Here is a 19,049-nt window from a genome sequence, read left to right on the forward strand (position 1 = left end):
TGAAACACAGACGCTTCCATCTGAACATGAGGAGAAACTTTTTCACTGTGAGGGTGACAGAGCACTGGAACAGGTTGCCCCGAGAGGTTGTGGAGTCTCCTTCTCTGGAGATATTCAAAACCCGCCTGGATGCAATCCTGTGCAATGTGCTCTAGGTGACGCTGCTTGAGGAGGGGGGTTGGACTAGATGATCTCCAGAGGTCCCTTCCAACCTCAGCGATTCTGTGATTCTGTGATTCTGTGAAAGCTAAGCTCCACCTGTTCCCCTTGTACCTTTTTATAAAGGAGAGGCAGCAAGAGGTTGAAGTTGTGAAGTATAATGTTTCCTTTAGGTAACAAATTTTTCAAATGTGACCTAGATAGATTGTCTTCAAAATTCTGCATAACTTCTGAGGATGACTTTTGGTACCTTTTTTAATGATCTGAATTCTAAACTTGAGCTTCTTTAAAGTGCTTTTTGTTTGTATTCAGTATCCAGAACTCAAAATAGGGATCGTCAAGACATTGTACTAGACATTGTACTAGCTGCTTTCCAAATAGAAATGATAATCAATTCCCCAAAACTCCAGGGAAGAGTTTACAATTTAAGGAGTTTAGGGCAGTTTGCCTATTGTTTTAAAAAGGGTGCGGTGAGGTAGAAGGGGGGGGAAGTGTAAAGAAGAGTATTGTCTGTAAGACACGTGAATTCCCATTTACGTGTCAATGAAAAGCCTTAAACAGGAGAACTGTGTTTAGTTTGGGGGACCACATTACATGAAGGTTGTGGACTTGTTGGAGATAGGTCAGTGGAGGGGCAGCAAGAATGACCAGAAATCTTGGTCTGTTGCGAAGGATTGAAGGAATTTGATCATTTAGCCTCAGGAAGAGAAAACTGAGTTGTAATAGTTTTCAACTGTGTATGAAATTTCTGTGAAGAAAGGAATAAACCTTTCTCTTTCCACAACTGGATGGACAAAAAATAATGACTTAAATTACATCAAAGGACTTTAGAGCAAACTGAATAAATTTGGGGTAGCAGCAGAACAGATTGCCTGAGGAGAGTGTTGACTCTTCGTCCCTCCAAGTTTTTATGAGCAATCATTTGTCACAAATGATACAGCTGCAGTTGCTGCTGCCTTGGGGTGGGTAGGACTGGATAACTTCTTGTGGTGCCTTTCAGTTCTGTTTTCTACTATTTTTATGATATTACATGCAAGAAGATATTTATTTCTGAGGAAAGAGTGTGAGTCTTACTGTTTAAAGAACATACATTTGCCAGACTTAAGAGCAGGACAAGGAGATCATTCAGAAAGTTTGTTACAACTTCAGAGGGTGGCAATTAAACTTACAATATATGAAAAAAGTGCTACAAGTGGAGATGGTCCAGCAGAAAGCAAATTATCAAATAAAAATCATTATCAAAATCATTGTCTCAGAGATTAAAAAAAAAAAAAGTCTACTGGGTGCTGATCAAGATTAAGTGCTTGATCTTTTGTTTGGTTGTTTTTCTTAGCTAGATAAAATTTCTAGTCTCTCCTTTGATTCCTTTGTAAGTTACTGAACACAGCATTACAGAAATCCAGAGGGACTCGCTGTAGATAGTGTCAAATGGATCATTTGGATGACAACTTATCCATAAATACAGAATAGTCCTATTACAGTTAAGTCTTTGGAGAACTGAAACTTAATATTTTGTCCAAGTTAAATGCCCACCATTCAGCTTTTAATGGGGGAAAACCATAATATCTTTAGAATCCTCTCTCCCTGCCCATTATCATTATATATGGGCTTAGAAATACTAATGGTATAGTTAATAAAGCAACTGACAATCTTCATTATTTTACTAGAAATTTTCCCCTGTGAGTTCCCTTGGGATAATGAATGTAATAGTCTGGATTCATATTCTCTTCTCGCCTCTCCCCTTCTCCCCCACCCTCCTTTTTTTTTTTTTTTTTTTTACTGCACATATTAAAAAACTTAATGGCAGTCTCACTAAATCAGAAAAGGATTGTATTGACCACAAAAATGGTTTTAAGAGATTGATTTTGAGTGTACACATTTTTTATAAAGCTTAAATATATGTTTACATTTAAACAACCCACTTAAAGCATTTAGTGTGCACCTAAAGACTGTTTTCTAACTTCAAAGAATTGGTCTGCAAAAGCCAATGGGAATAAAAGAGGCAACTGAAGTGGCTCTTGCCAGCTGAAATAGCTCTTGTCCTACTTGGGTGCTTCACTGGACCAGTGCAAACTGCCCTGGAGATGGTTCATCTCATCCCTCAGGAGATACCCCCAGGCCAGTGCCCATCTCTGTCACTGAGATGGAAGACGTGTCGGGCAGCGAAGCACAGTCGTCTGGAGGTTAGAGTAGCTCCTAGAACTGTCTGTCTTGGGCTGGGGGCTAGACCGCCTATACATGCCACCACTTCTCTTCTTTGCGGTTACCCCAGGTTGTGTTTTGTTATGAATAACTTCCTGTGTCTTGTTGTTTTTGTTTCTTTCGTGTTTAAAACGTGTATAAATGTGTATCAAACAAGATGCCTGGATAAATTTAATGACTTTCTTCTTCCCCAAATGTTAACATGTTCCTAGAAAATGGTTAGTCTTTAAAAATAGGCTTTTATATTAGAAAGGGCCCTGCTTTAAAATCAGAGTATTTTGATCGTGATCAGATCAGGTTATACACCAGCATCACTTTTTCCTAGTCTGCTGTAACTTTGTTTCTTTTGTTGTGCTTTAAACCAACATTACTGAAGTATAGCAAGATGTTTTAACTAGTCTTTCAAAACACTCTTAGGATCTCCTGCTCTGCATATGAGATAGGATTTGAGTTCAAATTTAGGCAGAATCCTGTTTATTCAAGGTCCCTAATGGAAAACATCATAGGTTTCTGGTATTGCAATATTGTCAAAATTTAGACACAAGAAAATGTTAGTTTGGGGAGCTCTTCTTTCCCAGGGCCATTGAAGTTTGAGTGAGGTGACCATCTTTTTTTTTTTTTTTTTTTTTTTACATAGGATGCAAATAAAGAAGTCAGTAATCTGTCTGTGATTAAAAATCTTGCCTGCAGACCTCAGATGTATGTAGTGTCAATTAGTTCTCTTTAACCTTTTCTCATCTCCATCTTTCAGCCACTGATGCCTGACGTTCATTATTACTACATAATTGAATTGTCATTCTACTGGTCCTTAATGTTTTCTCAATTCATTGACATCAAAAGAAAGGTAAGAACAATGAGACTAAAAACTTTGAAGGCTTTAAGCACATGTTTTTGACTTGAGGATTATCTGTGCATTGAACTAGAAGTACAGTTCTTTAATCACAACCTCTTGCAGATGTTCATCACTGAGAAACTGGTGTTGAAGTGCTTGTGTTACTCTGTTCGTCAGTACTATGATTTTTTCTGCACATTGGAAAAAGAGTAATCAAGAGCCTGAAGTAATCCAATATTCAGAGAGAAATGAATCAGCGGATAAACTGCTGATCCCATACAGTGACTTGAATGCAATGGAACACTCTAGGTAGCCAGTATATATTCTGTTTCTATTAAGAGTTAAATGATGAAAATGTCAATGACAGAGCAAGACTGTCTCAAAAATTCACAGTATCATTTTGGTAAGAGTTATGAGGGCTTTAAATGTGTTCTTCTACAAAGCAATGGTAAAAACAAGGATATATTTAATATTAAAATGATGCTACGTTTGATCTTACCTTTACAGTTATAAAATTTCAAGTAGATGAGCATTGCTTTGTGTTTAATTAAAAGTCATGGCATGTGTCTCAAGTATAATGGCCTTTATTTGTGTTTTCTTTGTAATTAAAAGTACTTAAAACATGACCGTAGGAAACCATAGCAACTGTAAATTAAAACTATTTCTAATATGTCTGTCTTTCTGATAACTGAAAGATAATTGTACTGGAAAAGTAGTTGTGTCCATCACACAGAGTAGATGGGCTGTTAATCAAGAAACTAAAACTCTGGCCAGATGAAGACCATTTTGCCAGTATCAGTGGCAACCAATTCCATATTCTTTCATCTAGGTTCTCCTCCAAGAAAGAGTAGGTTTGTAGAGTGCTAATCCATAGCAAAACAGGCAACACAAGTCATTCTGTAGTAACAATCCATTGAGCTATTCTTGCAGGGTTTTTTTAATGTTGTGAAATTATCTATTTAAGACATTTGGAAGGATTTTATAGTATTTTCAATGTGCCTTTTTCTACTGTCATTTAATTAAATGGCTGTAGACTATGTACTAATGGAAAAAAAATCCCAGTTTACTAGAATTTTAGCAGGAGCATAACTCTGAAGAAAGAAATAAAGAATCCAGTATGTCCTAAATAAATTGATCTGCTATTTGGAACCACAGTGTGCTTCTGGAAATCTTTTATTGTAGCTACTTATATACAAAAACACCCCTATATTTGAATTAGCAAAATTTTTCCAGGAGTAGAAATCTCAAGAAAGTATCCACAAGTTTCAAAACCATATTGGATGATATATCATAAACAGAATAGCCAATTTAGGGTGTATACATGTAAATCCCTTGTTTGCATTATTTGTAGATGCTAAACAACCTGTCAATCATGAGCTTGAAATGGGTACAACTTCACTGTCTCAAAAAACAGAGATGCGGAGATCAGGGTTCAGTGGAGCTGTGTGATAGTGGAGATGAATTTATATCAAGAGTAACATGAGTAATATACATAAGCAGCAAATGCAGGCAGTACTTAATAGCCATTTGCCAATATATAAAACAAAACCAGACCTCTGCAGCAGTGTTGCAGATTTGTTCAGGTTATTGCTGCAGAAATGTGTCATGTCTAATCAGTCCCCCTGCATTCATTCAGTCTTCTAGGCTGCACAGTTGGATATCTTTTCTCTTCTTTGTGTACCTCCTGAAGGAGAGGAAAATATAACAGCATTGCAATTGCAACATTATCGCAATTTTGCAGTAATACACATTTTAAAAGAATATTTAATTGATTCCTAACTAGTTTCTTTGCTTACATAAAAGTAATTGGGGAGGTCCTGAACAGCATCTGACTGTGCTGAAGTACAGTTCTAAAAAAGGCCATTGGGATATTCACTAACACCTTTCTCATTTGGTAAGTCTCATGGACGAATGCTATAGCTGTTTCTCTCATGACTTGGAGGGTTTGTTCCCATGTTGAGCTGAGCACAGAAATAAAGCCTGATCGTGTCCATAGTATAGGTGCAAGTAAACAATTTTTTGCAAGTCTATCTCTCAGTTACGTATAAATGACTTACTACCAGGAAGGTTTCTCAGCAACCTACTCTGGAAATAAAATGGGGGATGGAGGTGGGGGAATAGACTATTAATAATTAAATAACACTCTTATCTCAGATTTGCAACCCAGAGCACCAAATCAACGCCTTAAAGCTGTGTCCCATACATCCGCTGTGTCTGAGGATGTGCAGTCTCCTGACAGAGAGCAGGAGCACAAAATCTGCAATGCAATGATATTAAGTCAAAAACCTTTCATGGTGAGCACCCTGAAGGAGACAGCAGAGATGCCATATTTGTAAATGAGCTATTAGATCACTGACCAGTTTGATTCCAGTAAAACTGCAGAGAGATCTTTTTGTAGTTTAAGCAAAACTGATAGCTAGGAAGATCGGATTGGAGAAATGTGGCTGTGTGCTGGTGTCACACAGTAAAACTGTTCTGTGGCCAGGGGTGAATGGGAATGTCAAAGAAACCCATGACATGAAAGATGTTTTCACTGGGAGCTTAAACCCATGACATGAAAGATGTTTTCACTGGGAGCTTACAGTAGTTGACACAGGAGAACCACATGCTGCTGTCCTCAGGGCAATGCCAGCTGTCAGTTGGCTCACAGTACGATGCTGAATGCCCTCTCCGCCAAGACAGCTGAGGACGTAGGGTGACATCAGGCAGGCAATGTGCCAGACCAGTGCAAACACAGCTGTTGCCAGGAAAATACCGGATGAGCCTTAGCTCTCAGTTGAACTCGTGTCAGACAATCAGGAGCACAAAACAAATGGGTATATATACAGAAAAGGAAAGGCTAAAAGGGACTGGTTACAAGTTTTTGACCTGTAAAATGAGGCAGCGAGAAGTGTAGTGTTGGCCCAAGAACCATGCACTTGAAGGATTTTGTGAGGCCTGAGATGTCACAACAGGTTGGCCATAAAGGCCATGTTCCTAAGATAGTCTATGCATCACTGACTCCTTCAGTAGGCCAGCAAATAAGAAGCAAAAGCAACTTCAATTAAAAAAATATGTATTTAGACTGTATATAGACTCTCAGCTCGTAGGAGATATGAGCTTGGCAGAGACACCAGCTGTTGCAGCATCGTTGTAGTTCTCCTTTAAAAGGCAGGTTTAGTTTAAAAAATGTGGAAATTTCTTAAGGTACCCAGCACACAATATGTGAAACGGTGCCCATCTAAAACAAGACTCTGTTTAACTGGAAGAATGCCAGCTATTACTGGACATTATCATAATATTTCATGACAGTTTACACAGAGCAGATTAACAGTTCTCAGCCTGAGAAACCTGTTGCTATTTTCTTCTTACAGTGAGAGAAATACTTTTATCTAAGTCTTGGTTATCATTTTAAATACTTTTAAATTCCGCAGTACCTGTGTTGTAGTCTAGAATGATCAAAAGTGTCCTGGCAGTCTTATTCGCTGCTGGAATTTAGCCAATCGCTTTTATGGAGTCAGATTTCTCTCAAGGATAGGTGCTGTAGGTCTTATTTGAAAGTGCCAGCACTCAGCATTGGCATAATTCCAGCACTGGTCTTTCACTTCCTGTAGCTCGAGAGAAATGTACATGCTGTTTTCCTCTCCGTTTTATTCTTTCTTAATAGTAAATTCATGAGTTGAAAATGAATTCCAATTGGATTGCTGATTTTCAAATGCCTGTTTATCTTTATGTAGATGTTATAAATTCCATCAAATTTTTTCTGCCTGGCTGAAGAGATGTGAGCAAAATATTTAGATTTTTGTCCATACCTACCATAACACCTACTATTGGCRCTAAGTTAAAGCACTGAACTAGGTAGATTAACTTTTACAGTTTTATAATGGCATGTTGCTTGCTTCATAAACTTCTACCGTGTTGCTGTAATGATGTTTTACACTTAAAGTGTTTTCATTTCCAAAGACTTGTGCATCCTAGCATGATTTGAAGTTTTTTTCATGTTTGTCCAGCTTCCCATACTGCTATTCTGTTAAACACAGAGAAAGAAATTTAGATTGTGGAACTTTGTGTCTCTCACAAGCCCTGATTAGTTTGAAAATCAGTGAAGCTTATTTAAATGCTTTTTGGGTGCCTGAGGTATTGTTTGATGGAAATCTATTTGACCAGTGTATTTAAGAGATTGTATAAAATTTCTACTTCAGTCAATGTAGGTATGTAGAAGATCTAGGTGACCTTTTTGTGTATTCACACTTTTTGTTCCAAGCATTTGGCAATTCCTAAAGCTTCTGTGTTTTATGATTTCTTTTTTAAAAAACAAGACAGCTCTTCTTCCCATCCCTCAAAATAAAACAATCTGTGGGTGCCAATTATCTTGAATATTCCACTTTGTTTCTGGAAAATTTATGCTGTATTTCAGTGAAACTAGATACCGAAACTCTTTCTTCAAACTCGGGGGGAGGAGAATCATAGAGCTGAATTCTTTTGCTTCAAGAAAAGAAATTCAGATTGTGTGCGTTTTGTGGACCTCTGCTGAAGTTGTAACAGTTAAAACCTTGAGCTGGTCACGTTCCATTCATTTGTTGATGCATAAACAAAGATGCTGAATGGCCTAAGAATGAAGCTGCCTTGTCCTTTAGTAGCACTCGGGCTCCTCAGCCTCTTCGGCATTTTGGTCAATCTCACTTGTTCAGTGAGTAAAACCCTGAGGCTTCTTAGCATATTTGATGGGCATGTTGTAACTCCTCACACTATTGCTGTTCCTTGCTTTAGACATATCAAATATAAATGAAAATCACCTCTATGAGAACTTTCTGGTCCTTGTATAAAAAAAAAAAAAAGAAGAAAAGAAAAGAAAAGAAAAATGAGACCATCTAATGTAGTGAAATCCCAAATAGCTAAGTTGATTTCATTGTCATTAGAAAAAAGAGTGCTCAGTAATACTTAATGGTCTGGGGGTCTAGCTACAACAGTTTTATCCAGTGGAGTTCACTTCCAAAGTGTTCCAGAGTGTAAATAATTTCTGAAATACATATTTTAAACACAGCTGGGTAATAGGCTGTTTTCCAGTGGATTTGTCTCTCAAAATTGAGAGCCATTGGGCTTCTCCATTCTCTGCACTGCATTCTTTTCATTAATGGTGCCAGGAGCAAGGTCTTTCACCTATACTTAGTCATCTATTTTCATGAATCTTTCAGGCTCATGGTATCTTTATATCTGCCATTTTCTCAAGTTTGGTTGCAGTAAACTGAGAAGTTTCAAGTGGAGTCTTTAAATATACTGTAAATACATATGTCTTGCACAAACATACACACAGTTTGAAATAGATTTAAAAAAAGAAAAAGCCCATTCCTATACAACTATTCTTGAACCGTCTATGGATGAAAGTGCTCAAGTATGCTAGGAACACAAGTACCACTTGACATTATAGGACTTGCACTATTAGTTCCTGTGTATTTGTTACCCTTATGCATAATTAAAATCTAACATGTAGCATAGTATTAATTATTGGCATAAGGAAATGTCACAAACAGGAAAGAAAGGCCAAAATAACAAAAGTTATCTTATTTAAATCACTGCTACTTTTTTCCAACAATTATCAGTAGGTCAGTCCAACATCTCTTTTCAGAGCTGTCACAATCAGATAACTCTCTCTCTTAAACATATCAGAGGAGGAGTTCCGTGGACAGTGTTTCTGTAAGCAGACTCATAGAGAAATGCAGAAAATTGCTGCCCAAGAGCATTAGGGCTGCCCAAGAGCATTAGGACTGCTTAGGAATAATTCACGTTGTCAGGAATGCCTTGAAGAGTTCCCCAAAGAGACTAGAAATCTAGTATTTGTAGAACATGAATGTAGCAGCTATGAAAACAGAGAGGTTTTTCTGCTTGGCTTCCTCCCCCATTTGAGCTGCTTATGTGCTAATGTAATTGCCTTTAATAGGAAAGTGAAGAAAGTGCCATACCATTGCAGCTGAAGCAGGTAAAGAGCTAGGCTACAATATGATGTATGGCAATGCTAGTGTCCTCTAATCCTGGGTAAAAGAAGGTAGGTGCTATTCTGTTTTGATTATAGTAGGGTCAAGTAGCCCCCAAAGTGTGGGTTTGTAGTGGTTGAAATGACTGAGATGCCATTTCCCTGCTGTCCCTTAAGAGCCTTGGAAAGGGAAGCAGTCTTTAATTCGCCTTTGTTCAGTCTGCTTTAAGAAAATGAATTTAAAGCAGTGACTTGAGGTGACTGCTGGATGTATTTGATTATGCTCCAGACTGCTGGGGACCAAATAATCTGGCTAAGAAATGCTGGGTGTGTATCAGATTAGGATTCTCCTTTTAGTCTTATTGTTCAGCCTTATGTAGGAGATAGTAGCAATGCCCAGTGATGAATATTTGTAGGAAATGGGACCTTGTAGCACTTCATAGCATTAAATGTAAAGTGGTAGGCTGGGAGGAGGTCCTCTCCTTATTCAGTTAGTGCTCAAGTTGCAGATTTTTCCAGTGATTCCAAGTATGCATTGCAGTGAAGGCAAATGCTGGTACTGAAAGGGAGTGGCCCTGCATTTCCTTGAAAGTAGAGGGGCCAGGTATGTGCAGGCTGTGATTCCCCTTCCCAGGGAGAGGTGGGATGGCACTGGGCAGTTACTCTTCCTGGCATTAGAGAGAGCAGTTGGTAGCTGTAGCTGCTGCTACAGACAGAGTTGTCCCTGGGTTAGTGGGGGCTCACCAACACTTGGCGAGGAAGGCCCTCTACTGCCCCCCCCATACTCTTCCTCCCTTGGCAAACCAGATTCTGCCTCTCTGAAGACTGCAGTGCTTCAGCCCAGTTTCTCTGGTGTGGGCCATTTACCTGAGACTCTTTCACAGCTCAGCAGGACTGGCCCACAACAGCTGCAAGAAGGCCAAATGCTATCTCCCTAAATGCTTGGTGAGCTGGCTGCCTGGAGGAGCTGTTCCTTGTGACTTCCTGGATCTCTGTTCCTTCAGACAGCCCTATTTGAGAGCCACTTGCCGTGCTGAGAGCTGCCATACTATCTCAGCACCTGATGCATGAAGGAACTCTCCAGTCAAATGATGCCTGTGACTTTTCTTCAGGGTTTTGATATTATTTTCTCAAAGCTATCCTGATAGTTCAGCAAATTCCAGCAAGATGTCTTTTTTAATGTTTTGAAGCCTTGCAGAGAAAAGTCTCATCTCTACATGTCATGTAGAAACCTGACACTTGTGCTTGACAGGTGACTGTCAATAAATTTTAGTGTGGTAGGAATGTTTTTCCTATTCATTTTTAACTATCTAAACTCTTGTAAATGATACATTATTTTGTATATTATACATTGCTTGGTATGTAAGAAATATGGCATAATTTGATTTGTATGTATATATGTATTTTCAAAGTAACTTCCATCATAAATGTTTACTTCATTAGGTGAAATGTCTAGGAACGGAGAAGTGTAGATGCTGCCTAGCTTTGAATAATCTTTTTGCATTTTCTTAGAGTGCAATGATAATTTTATTCTGTCTAAATGAAATTGATAGCTGGGCATTTAGTATGCACTTAAGTAGCAGGATCTTTATGTAATATAACCTGAGTTTAAAATACATTTATCCATTTTTCTATAAGGGTATTGAATCTCTCTGTTTATTTCTTTGTTTGTTTGTTTTTCTTTCTGCTTCTTGCTGCTCTAGGATTTTGGCATCATGTTTACACATCACGTTGTAACAGTCATCCTGATAACTTTCTCATATATAACCAATTTGACACGAGTGGGAACCTTGACCTTGTGTCTCCATGATGCGGCTGATATTGTCCTAGAGGTGAGATTGTATGTGTGTCATCAGAGCCTGTATATGGTATTCACTATTCTGTGAGCTATCGTGCCAATGGGTAGAATCTATTTGCTATGCAGAACAAGTAGTTCCTAAGCAAAGATGCCAATTCAGGATGGTAATGGTGATCAATATAGTGTATTTCCTTGCTGAAATGTATTATACTTGTATCAGAACATGCACATTGGTGTATGTTTGTGACTTAGGCTGGTTGATCCCTTGATAAGTTGCTTGTACGGAGCAGAGACTTGTAACACATTGCATGCCAGGGAGGAATGCACCCAGATTTTAAATATAACACAGTAAGGCCAAAAGCTATATGTTGCAATATCTGGAAAGCAGTGGCTGTTTGAGGTAGAAGCTCCTGGTTCTTGACCATTTGGAAGTCATGAATTCAATGAGAACCTGGAGCCTCTGTCTCTCAAAGAATCAAGATGTCATGTTTTGATTCTGCTGTACTTTGTTGGGCACAGGGTGCTGGACAACTTAATTGTTATCTGGTGCACAGGCAGTGAGCTGACCTGTGGTCTAGAGGATTTTCCAGGTTGCCGTGCCTTCCTGTCTAGATGGCAGTATTAAGCAGTTGACTTTGGAGAAGAAGAGATGATGCTTCATTTTTTTGACTGCTCTGAGTGATGCTGGAATTGGGCTATCTGTGAACTCTCCAGCTGGATCAGACCAAAGTTAATACTTATTCATCCAAAATTACTTCTTTTTACCAAAGTAGTTGCTTTGATGAAAGCAAAGTAGGATCCTGTGATGCAAGAAGATAGTCTCACTGTGTGAGTCACCTTACTCAAAATCAAAATCCTGCCGTTCTGATTTGATAGGGCTGCAAATCTGTTTTTTAATCTTTAAATCTAGAAGGCACATGACTGACTTGGAAGGCAATGAGGAACCTGGATTTGTCTCATTAGAAACAATTACATCTTTACAAGCTCATGTTTCTGTTTTGACAACAGGTGTAGATCCATTCTGCTGGCTGTGAATTCGCCTGAACTTTCTCTGTTCCTCTTTTTCTTGCCATCAGATGGACATTTGATGGTTTCAGATCAGACCAGTGCCTGTGGCACTAGAAAATCACTGGAGAGCAGCTATAATAGACTAGCTAAAGCCTTAACTTGAGGACAGGGAGATAAATATTTTTTCTCAGTTCCTCTGTTCATTCACTGCCTAAGACAAATAAAGAGAAATTGCTCGTATTGTAGCATGATTTGGTAAACGTTCAGCAAATATGTTTATTTTACTTTAATTCAACAGTATTTAATAAGTGTTCCCTATGAGACACATATCTCAGTGGTGTTTCTAATCAATTAATTCAGTCTCTTCTAATTGGAAATACTAAAGCCACTCTAAAATGTTAGAAAGAGAATCACAACCACTGAAAAGCATTTGCCAGGAGAGCCATTATGACGGAGCCAACAAGTCTTCTTTCACTAGGGCAGTGGGTTACAGCCCCAGTACCATATAGGATAAGATGGACCCCTAAGCACTGCTGACATTGCTGAGGGAAAGTCACTGCAGAGAAGGAAAAATATCTAACTGCAAAAAAAGCTGGTATAATTTCTTGCCATGATGGGTCAGTTGTGTACGTGCTGTTTTTTACCTATTATATATTAGTAAAAATGAAAAGCTATTTCCAGAGGCCGCTAGGTTATTTCCACCTACCATTTTGTAATGATACATGCCCAGTGGAAAAATGATTGCAGGTGTAATAATTTTGCTATTTTCATTGCAGAAAGCAGTATACATTGGTGGAAATACTGGAGGTGAGGTCGTTTTTTTCATAAATCTTTAGGCAGATGCAGAAGAGTTATGGAAGTATTTTCAGGAATCCCTAGCTGTTTCCTTAGATCTGAGTGAAAGTTATCTTGGATGCTCAAAGCAGCCTAGCCACAGCAGGATAGACCAAGCGTGGAGTCATTTGTCATGCTAAGAAGCCACTGCATTAGCTTGAGTTGAAATCTAGGTTGCCACTGAGAAGCAACTTTCAGAACCCCAGCTAAGTTGTTTAAGGGGTCTTTGGTATCTCTGCGCTGCAGTACAGCTTGTGGGTTGGAGATGCTGTGACCTAACCTGCTAAAGTACTTAAAATCCCACCTATTTAGGGGCATTAAGACTTTTCTGATGCCAGTGTATGGTATGAAACAGTTCCCAGTTTGGTATGTGTCTGATATAAGTGAGCCTCACTGTTGCCGACAGTTGAACCTGAATCCTTGTTATCATGCCCATCTCGAGATCTAAGACGCTTTTCAAAAAGAGTAGGAAATGGACACTTCAGACCAAGCCAAGTGGCTGTGCTGTAAAATAAACAGCATTAAATAAGCTAGCAAGAGTAGCCATAAGAGCTGTATTATTCAGCTGTAGTCGTGTTTTTTATGCTTTGAAATTTGTGATGTATTGTCTTAGGTGGCCAAATTCCATCTAACCACAAACCCTTTCCCATTTTATGCAGTTCCCCTTTTTGCAATACTGTTTGTAAATTTGTTACCCAAGAACTGATGATCCAACAGCTGTACCGTTTCTGAGAAATGGTGTGATATTGCCACAAGTTGCTATAGCAATATCAACTCCACACACTGCGAAATCAGCTTTTTTAGACTGCCATGGAAATACATCCAGAATTCCTAGTTGGACTTGCAGTCATCTAAATATCAAGATGTTATAAATACAACTCTTCTGCCTTACATATTGTCATCCAAAATGTACGCTTTCCCTTAAACCTGACTCTGAGTCTGAACCACTAGGAGTTTTGTTTGTATCCACTAAAATATAGCACTGACTCTGAAGGTTGGTTTAGTTTGCACTGCTGGTAGCTTTCCTTATATTCCTGACATGCTTTCAGCTAGCAGGGATATCCTTTGGATTCAGATTTTGAATGGAAACATTGTGGAAGTTAAGTAACACCCAATAGGGCAGGTTGATCTTGGAATCTGAACGGTAACTATGAGCATTGAGCACTTTCAGGTTCAGTGTGTTCCAGCCAAAAAATCAGGAACAATGCAAGAGTGTCTCAGCATTTTAGAGGATTCTCTGATGTGAATTCTGGATTCAAAATAATATTCTATACGAACAATTGTGATAATTTTGCTTACTCTTAGCACTCTGGAAAGTCTGTGAATGTAAGCATTTTTTAACGTGTTGGAGTTGGATATAGGGCCCTACAAAGGGTGGCCTCGAAAGGGCTCCCAGTGGCTAGCGTGGGCACTGAATCAGGCTCCTCATGCATGTTTTTTATTGTGCAGTGGTTCCCTATATAAATTTGGCACAAAGCATAAAGATTGTCCCCATCTTGAAGCAGATGTTTTAAAATAAGCAGCTTTGCTTACACACGTGAACATGCATAGATGTCTTAAAACAAGCTTGCTTGCTTGTACATGCTGTTTTCTTCAGGAGAAGGCAGCAGGGAAACTTAGGGAAGCTCAGTGTTTTAAAGAGCAGTTTGAGGGAAGAGGAATTAGCTGACCCCTCTCTTCCATAGAGGAAGAATTGGAAGACTGCTTAAAGAGAAATGAGAGAAGCATGTAAAAAAATGCTTAGGGTGAGAAGTTGGGGGAGAAAGGTGGCTGAGAGGGGAAGGAGGAAATAGAATTGAGAGCCTTGGAAGAAGATTTGAAGGGGAGTGGTATAATCCTAGAGGCGGAAACTGGTCTGTATAGGTCAGAAAGGAAGAAAAGATGCTGCAGGAGACCAGAGGAAATGGTACACAATAGAGGACTTGAGGCAAATCTTATATATAGCAGACACTAGGAGGTCGGAGACCATGGGACAGGTGGAAGAGGGATAGCTGCTGAAAATGCAAGTGGAGCCAGTGGGAAAGATGGAATTGTTTTATTAGGTCAGACTCAAGAGTAGCAAAACGGAAAGGTGAGAGGCAGGGTTAGGTAAAGAGGTTGAGGACAAGGATAGCATAAATACAATGGGGTGAAATAAAAGGTTTAGAAGTGTTTTGTGAATCTGAAACTGTAGAGTTTCAAAAAGGAAGTTGAATGGAGAAGAAAGAAATTAGAGATGTACTGGTTTTAWGCAGTCTGTTTTCTTCTGAGGAGTAGTTTTCCGACTCCTTGGTGAAGAGAAGTTACAAGGTCACTGCAAGGTGGCACAATGAAAATGTTAGTGATTTGATCAAAGTTTGATTATTGCTTCTCATTCTTACACACAGTACAAGAGAACTCAGTTGTCCTCACAGAAGTAAACAGCCTTTTCTTTCTTTTGCAGGCTGCCAAAATGGCAAACTACTGCAAGTGTCAAAAACTGAGTGACCTTTTGTTCCTTACATTTGCCATTGTCTTCATTGTCAGTAGGCTTGGCATATATCCTTTATGGTGAGTAAGCATATCCTTTTCCTCAAATGTTAAGCATCAAACAAGCTTGGAAATAACTATATTCTGATAGAATACGATCCACTGACATTATTGTCTTTCCCAAAGTGCCAAGGAGAGTTTCAGACATAACTAGGTGCTGAAAGAACCTATTTGCTGGAGTGCCATTGTATTTACCATGCAGTTGACAGGAAATATAAAGGGCTTGAGCTGATTTTAAAGTAGAAGTGAGTTGGAGACAACATGGCCTTAGGTTAGCAGGCAGATGCTTGCATTGGCATAAAGGTGGCGGGGAAGTAGGATAAAAAATATTAGTTAGCAAAGACACTGATCAGAAGCAAAGCTTGATGCTAGGATTTTCTCAGTAGCTTTCAGTGCGTACTTTATCAGCTTGTTCAGCTCAAAGAACAAACACAGTGAGCTAAGGAAAATTCTGGCCTGCTGAAATCAGTAGAAGGATGTTATCGCCATGCAGATTGCAATACTCCAGGCTTCTCCTTTTCTACCCTTCCTGTGAGTTGAGGGTCCTGGGGAGGCTGTGTAATACATCTGTAAGATAAATTTACAGATGTTACTCTAATCTCACCTCTTTCCAGATAAAGGCAGCTGCTTGCATTTGCACACTCTCTCTCTCTTCCTAGGTACACCCACATGTATGCATGCAAACATAAACAGGTATGTTTGATTTTCCAGCAATGATCTTCAACACTGACAAACCTGCTGACTGGTCAGCAAATACCATGATGTACACCAGTGCAGAAACCCATTCAGGTTCTTCTGTAGCTACAATATGAGCTACCTTTGCCAAGAGAGGAAATGCCCTAGGGTCATGTGCCTGTGTTTATGAGGTGGGCTGGAAGAAGGCCTTGACCTCACTCTTTTGTGTTCAGGATCCTTCATTCTCTAGTATGAACAGAAATAACCCAAATCTCTGTATTTCTGGGAAAGCAAGAGGGGTCTGTCATTACAGCAGGAGATAGAGTGACAGTTTTGTCTTTGGGAAGCACCAGGAATGCCAAAAATGTTACCCTTTGCAGAGGTTTATGTACAGAGATTAGCGAAATCCTTATTTAAGCATGCAAGGGATTTACAGATACAAGTATCAACCTCTGCCACAAGTTTCCTTTCCAAATCCTCTATAATGGTATCTCTTTGGGGTGTTGTTAATGCAAATAGGGTAAGACCTAGGTGCCTTAGGGAGCTCTGTCATCAACTCTGATTAGCAGTAGAATGCAGTAGTCACATTTAGTGTTTAATGACTCCAAAGATAATGTGATAATACTTGGTCCTTACTGCTCTGTGAGTTGGTGAAGCCCCACAATAAAAGAAGAAAATGGATAGACACACAACTATGTTTAAAAACCATTGATACGTTTTCCAAGGAGCAATAATATGTTTCTTAAACATCTTTACTTCCCTTTCCTTAGCTCTTCCTTGATGCTAACTTAGCCGTTCACTGAATTTCTACAAATGAAGTAAGCTAATTTTTTCCACTTGCATGATCTCAGATAGGAAGAATGGTGGCACTCTTCATAGGATTTCATCTGACTGTAGCACTCCATTTTATATTGGGAAATGGAGTGAGGACGAAATTCCACTAAGGCAGTTCTGCCACTGGAGACTGCAGTACATGACTCAGCTTCAGAGAAGGTTCAGTCAGATGATGACAGCTTGAAATGGAAATTCCACTGCATTTTCCTTTCTCCTTGGATGGTTTTAAAGAAATAACAAATTTACACTCCTTTTTGAGTGCTCTGAGTTTTTATTACAGTGCTGCCATATGTGTTTAGCTATGACTTTAGCATAGCATTTAAACCCCATTCTATGTTATTTGAAGTAGCAAGGAGGGAACTGCTGACTTTAAATTTTTGTTATTCAAACAAAACTTTACCAGATAATTGCTATGTGCTTGCCTTGCTGAATAGTTAACAAAGAGCGGGTTAATCTCATCCAAAGTGCACAATTTTGAAGGAGTGCATTGGTTTTCTCACAGTTTAATTGGAAGCAGCTTCCCAGTGTGCTTTTCCTCTTGAGAAATCTGAAAATCAGCAAGGTCAAGTTTTTCCCATCCTTTACATCCTTACTATGGTAGTCAAGTTTTGGAGAGTACACAATTTAACTTGAAATGTTTAAAATAACACTATGTTTATAATCAGAACTGGAGGCTCACACCATCTCAAGTGGTTTCTGTGAAGTGCTGTAGCCAAGTGTCACACTGCAGGAAGCTCTTGCTAGGACTAGGCAAATTTTCAATTAAAGATTGACATGGCTAGTGGGAGCTAGGCATAATACAGCTGAAGGCTGTGTGTGTCCTATTATACAGCTCATGTTGTCTGACCTGCAAAATTCCCAAAGTAAGAGATTACCAGCACAGTGATACATTATCTAGGAAGTGTCAAAACCCGAGCACTGATTTACAGCCTTGCTGTTTTGTCCTGTGATTCTGGGGTGTGCCCATATGTTTCCCTTACACATTTGGTAACAGCAGCAGTTCCATACCACTTCTGATTGAAACCTCATCTGAATCCTGCTCTCTGGAATCACAGCAGCAGAGTGCACTGAAAACAGCATGAAAATTGAAGCAAGTAGGTCTGAAGAAGAGGGAAAGGAAAGAAGGGCTGCATAATAGCGTCTGTTGTTGATGTTAAGCTTTCTTGGTACTGAATATTGGGTCAATGAGGACAGCAGGTTACAACTGCGGGCAAGGTTAGCTGCTAGGATGGAGAAGACAAGGAACTTGTTTTTGTAGTAGAGGAACATGATCAACTTTACTGCCTGTTTAATAACCATTGTCATAGCAAGAAAACAACTACATTACGAGATAAGTAAGGTCATTGCCTTGAAGCACATACAGTGTAATAGGCCAACTGCATGAGTAAGAGAGAGAAAATTAGACTCTACCAACATTTTCCCAAAATACGAGTCAAAGGTTAGACCCAAAATATCTTGTAGTAGAAAGGAGTAATTGGAGAGGTGACTTCAGAGCATGGCTCTGAGGAAAAGGAAAGCTCTTGGTTAGGGGGAAGGGGGTGTGACAGTTGCAAGGATACTCTGATTATAGGGAATGGAATAAAAGTACAGTATATATGATCTGTGATTTTTGATACCATCTTATTTCCAGACTAAAGATGCCTGTATTCCTAAAGGTTACCCCTTTACTTACATGTGTAATCAAAGAGTCCAGAGGCAGCTTCATATTTCTCAGCAGTAGAGTGAACATTGCGAGTGGGAGTCAGGGTTTGTAGAAATGAAGTACAKGTCGTATGGGCTTGTCTCTCCCAAATCTTTTTTCTCTACAAGGCAACAGTTCCAAATCTTCGCCCCCATTAACTTGCATGTCAGCAAGGATGAGTCACTGGAGTGGCAGAAGGCTGGGAAGCATAGTTTTGCTCTCCCTTTCCTTGTTGCTGAATATTCGAAACAGCAAAATTTGGTGTCTGATTAATATTACATAAATATGCAAATTTTTTTAGCAGAAAAATTGGGAGGTATAAAATTGGTGTGCTTGTAATGTAAAAGGAAGGCTGTAATTTATAAGAAAACTTCCTCCATGCAGGAAGGCAAGTATCCAAGAATGGGCTTCAGTCACATTGCCTATAAAATACTGGCATGCCTCTTGAGCTCTGGCTTTGCACAGATTCCATTTAATTTTGCATAGAGGTGCTAATAAAGAATTCAGAATGTATCAAATGTTGTTGTTTGAAGGCTGTTTAGCAGTGGGGCTAAGATAAAAGAAACAG

At 39.2% G+C, this 19,049-nt stretch overlaps 1 protein-coding gene across 1 annotated transcript in view; it reads left to right on the top strand.

Moving 5' to 3' along the window:
- CERS6 (ceramide synthase 6) overlaps positions 1 to 19,049 on the top strand; it is a 92,310-nt gene that overhangs the window by 56,625 nt on the left and 16,636 nt on the right. Inside the window, exons 6-8 of the mRNA XM_026084521.1 lie at positions 3,113 to 3,205; positions 10,847 to 10,975; positions 15,206 to 15,312. Coding sequence (XP_025940306.1) covers positions 3,113 to 3,205; positions 10,847 to 10,975; positions 15,206 to 15,312 — 329 coding nt within the window. The remainder of the gene's footprint in view (positions 1 to 3,112; positions 3,206 to 10,846; positions 10,976 to 15,205; positions 15,313 to 19,049) is intronic.

The sequence above is a fragment of the Apteryx rowi genome, unplaced genomic scaffold, assembly GCF_003343035.1.
Source record: "Apteryx rowi isolate R43461 unplaced genomic scaffold, aptRow1 scaffold_645, whole genome shotgun sequence".
Taxonomy (NCBI): domain Eukaryota; kingdom Metazoa; phylum Chordata; class Aves; order Apterygiformes; family Apterygidae; genus Apteryx; species Apteryx rowi.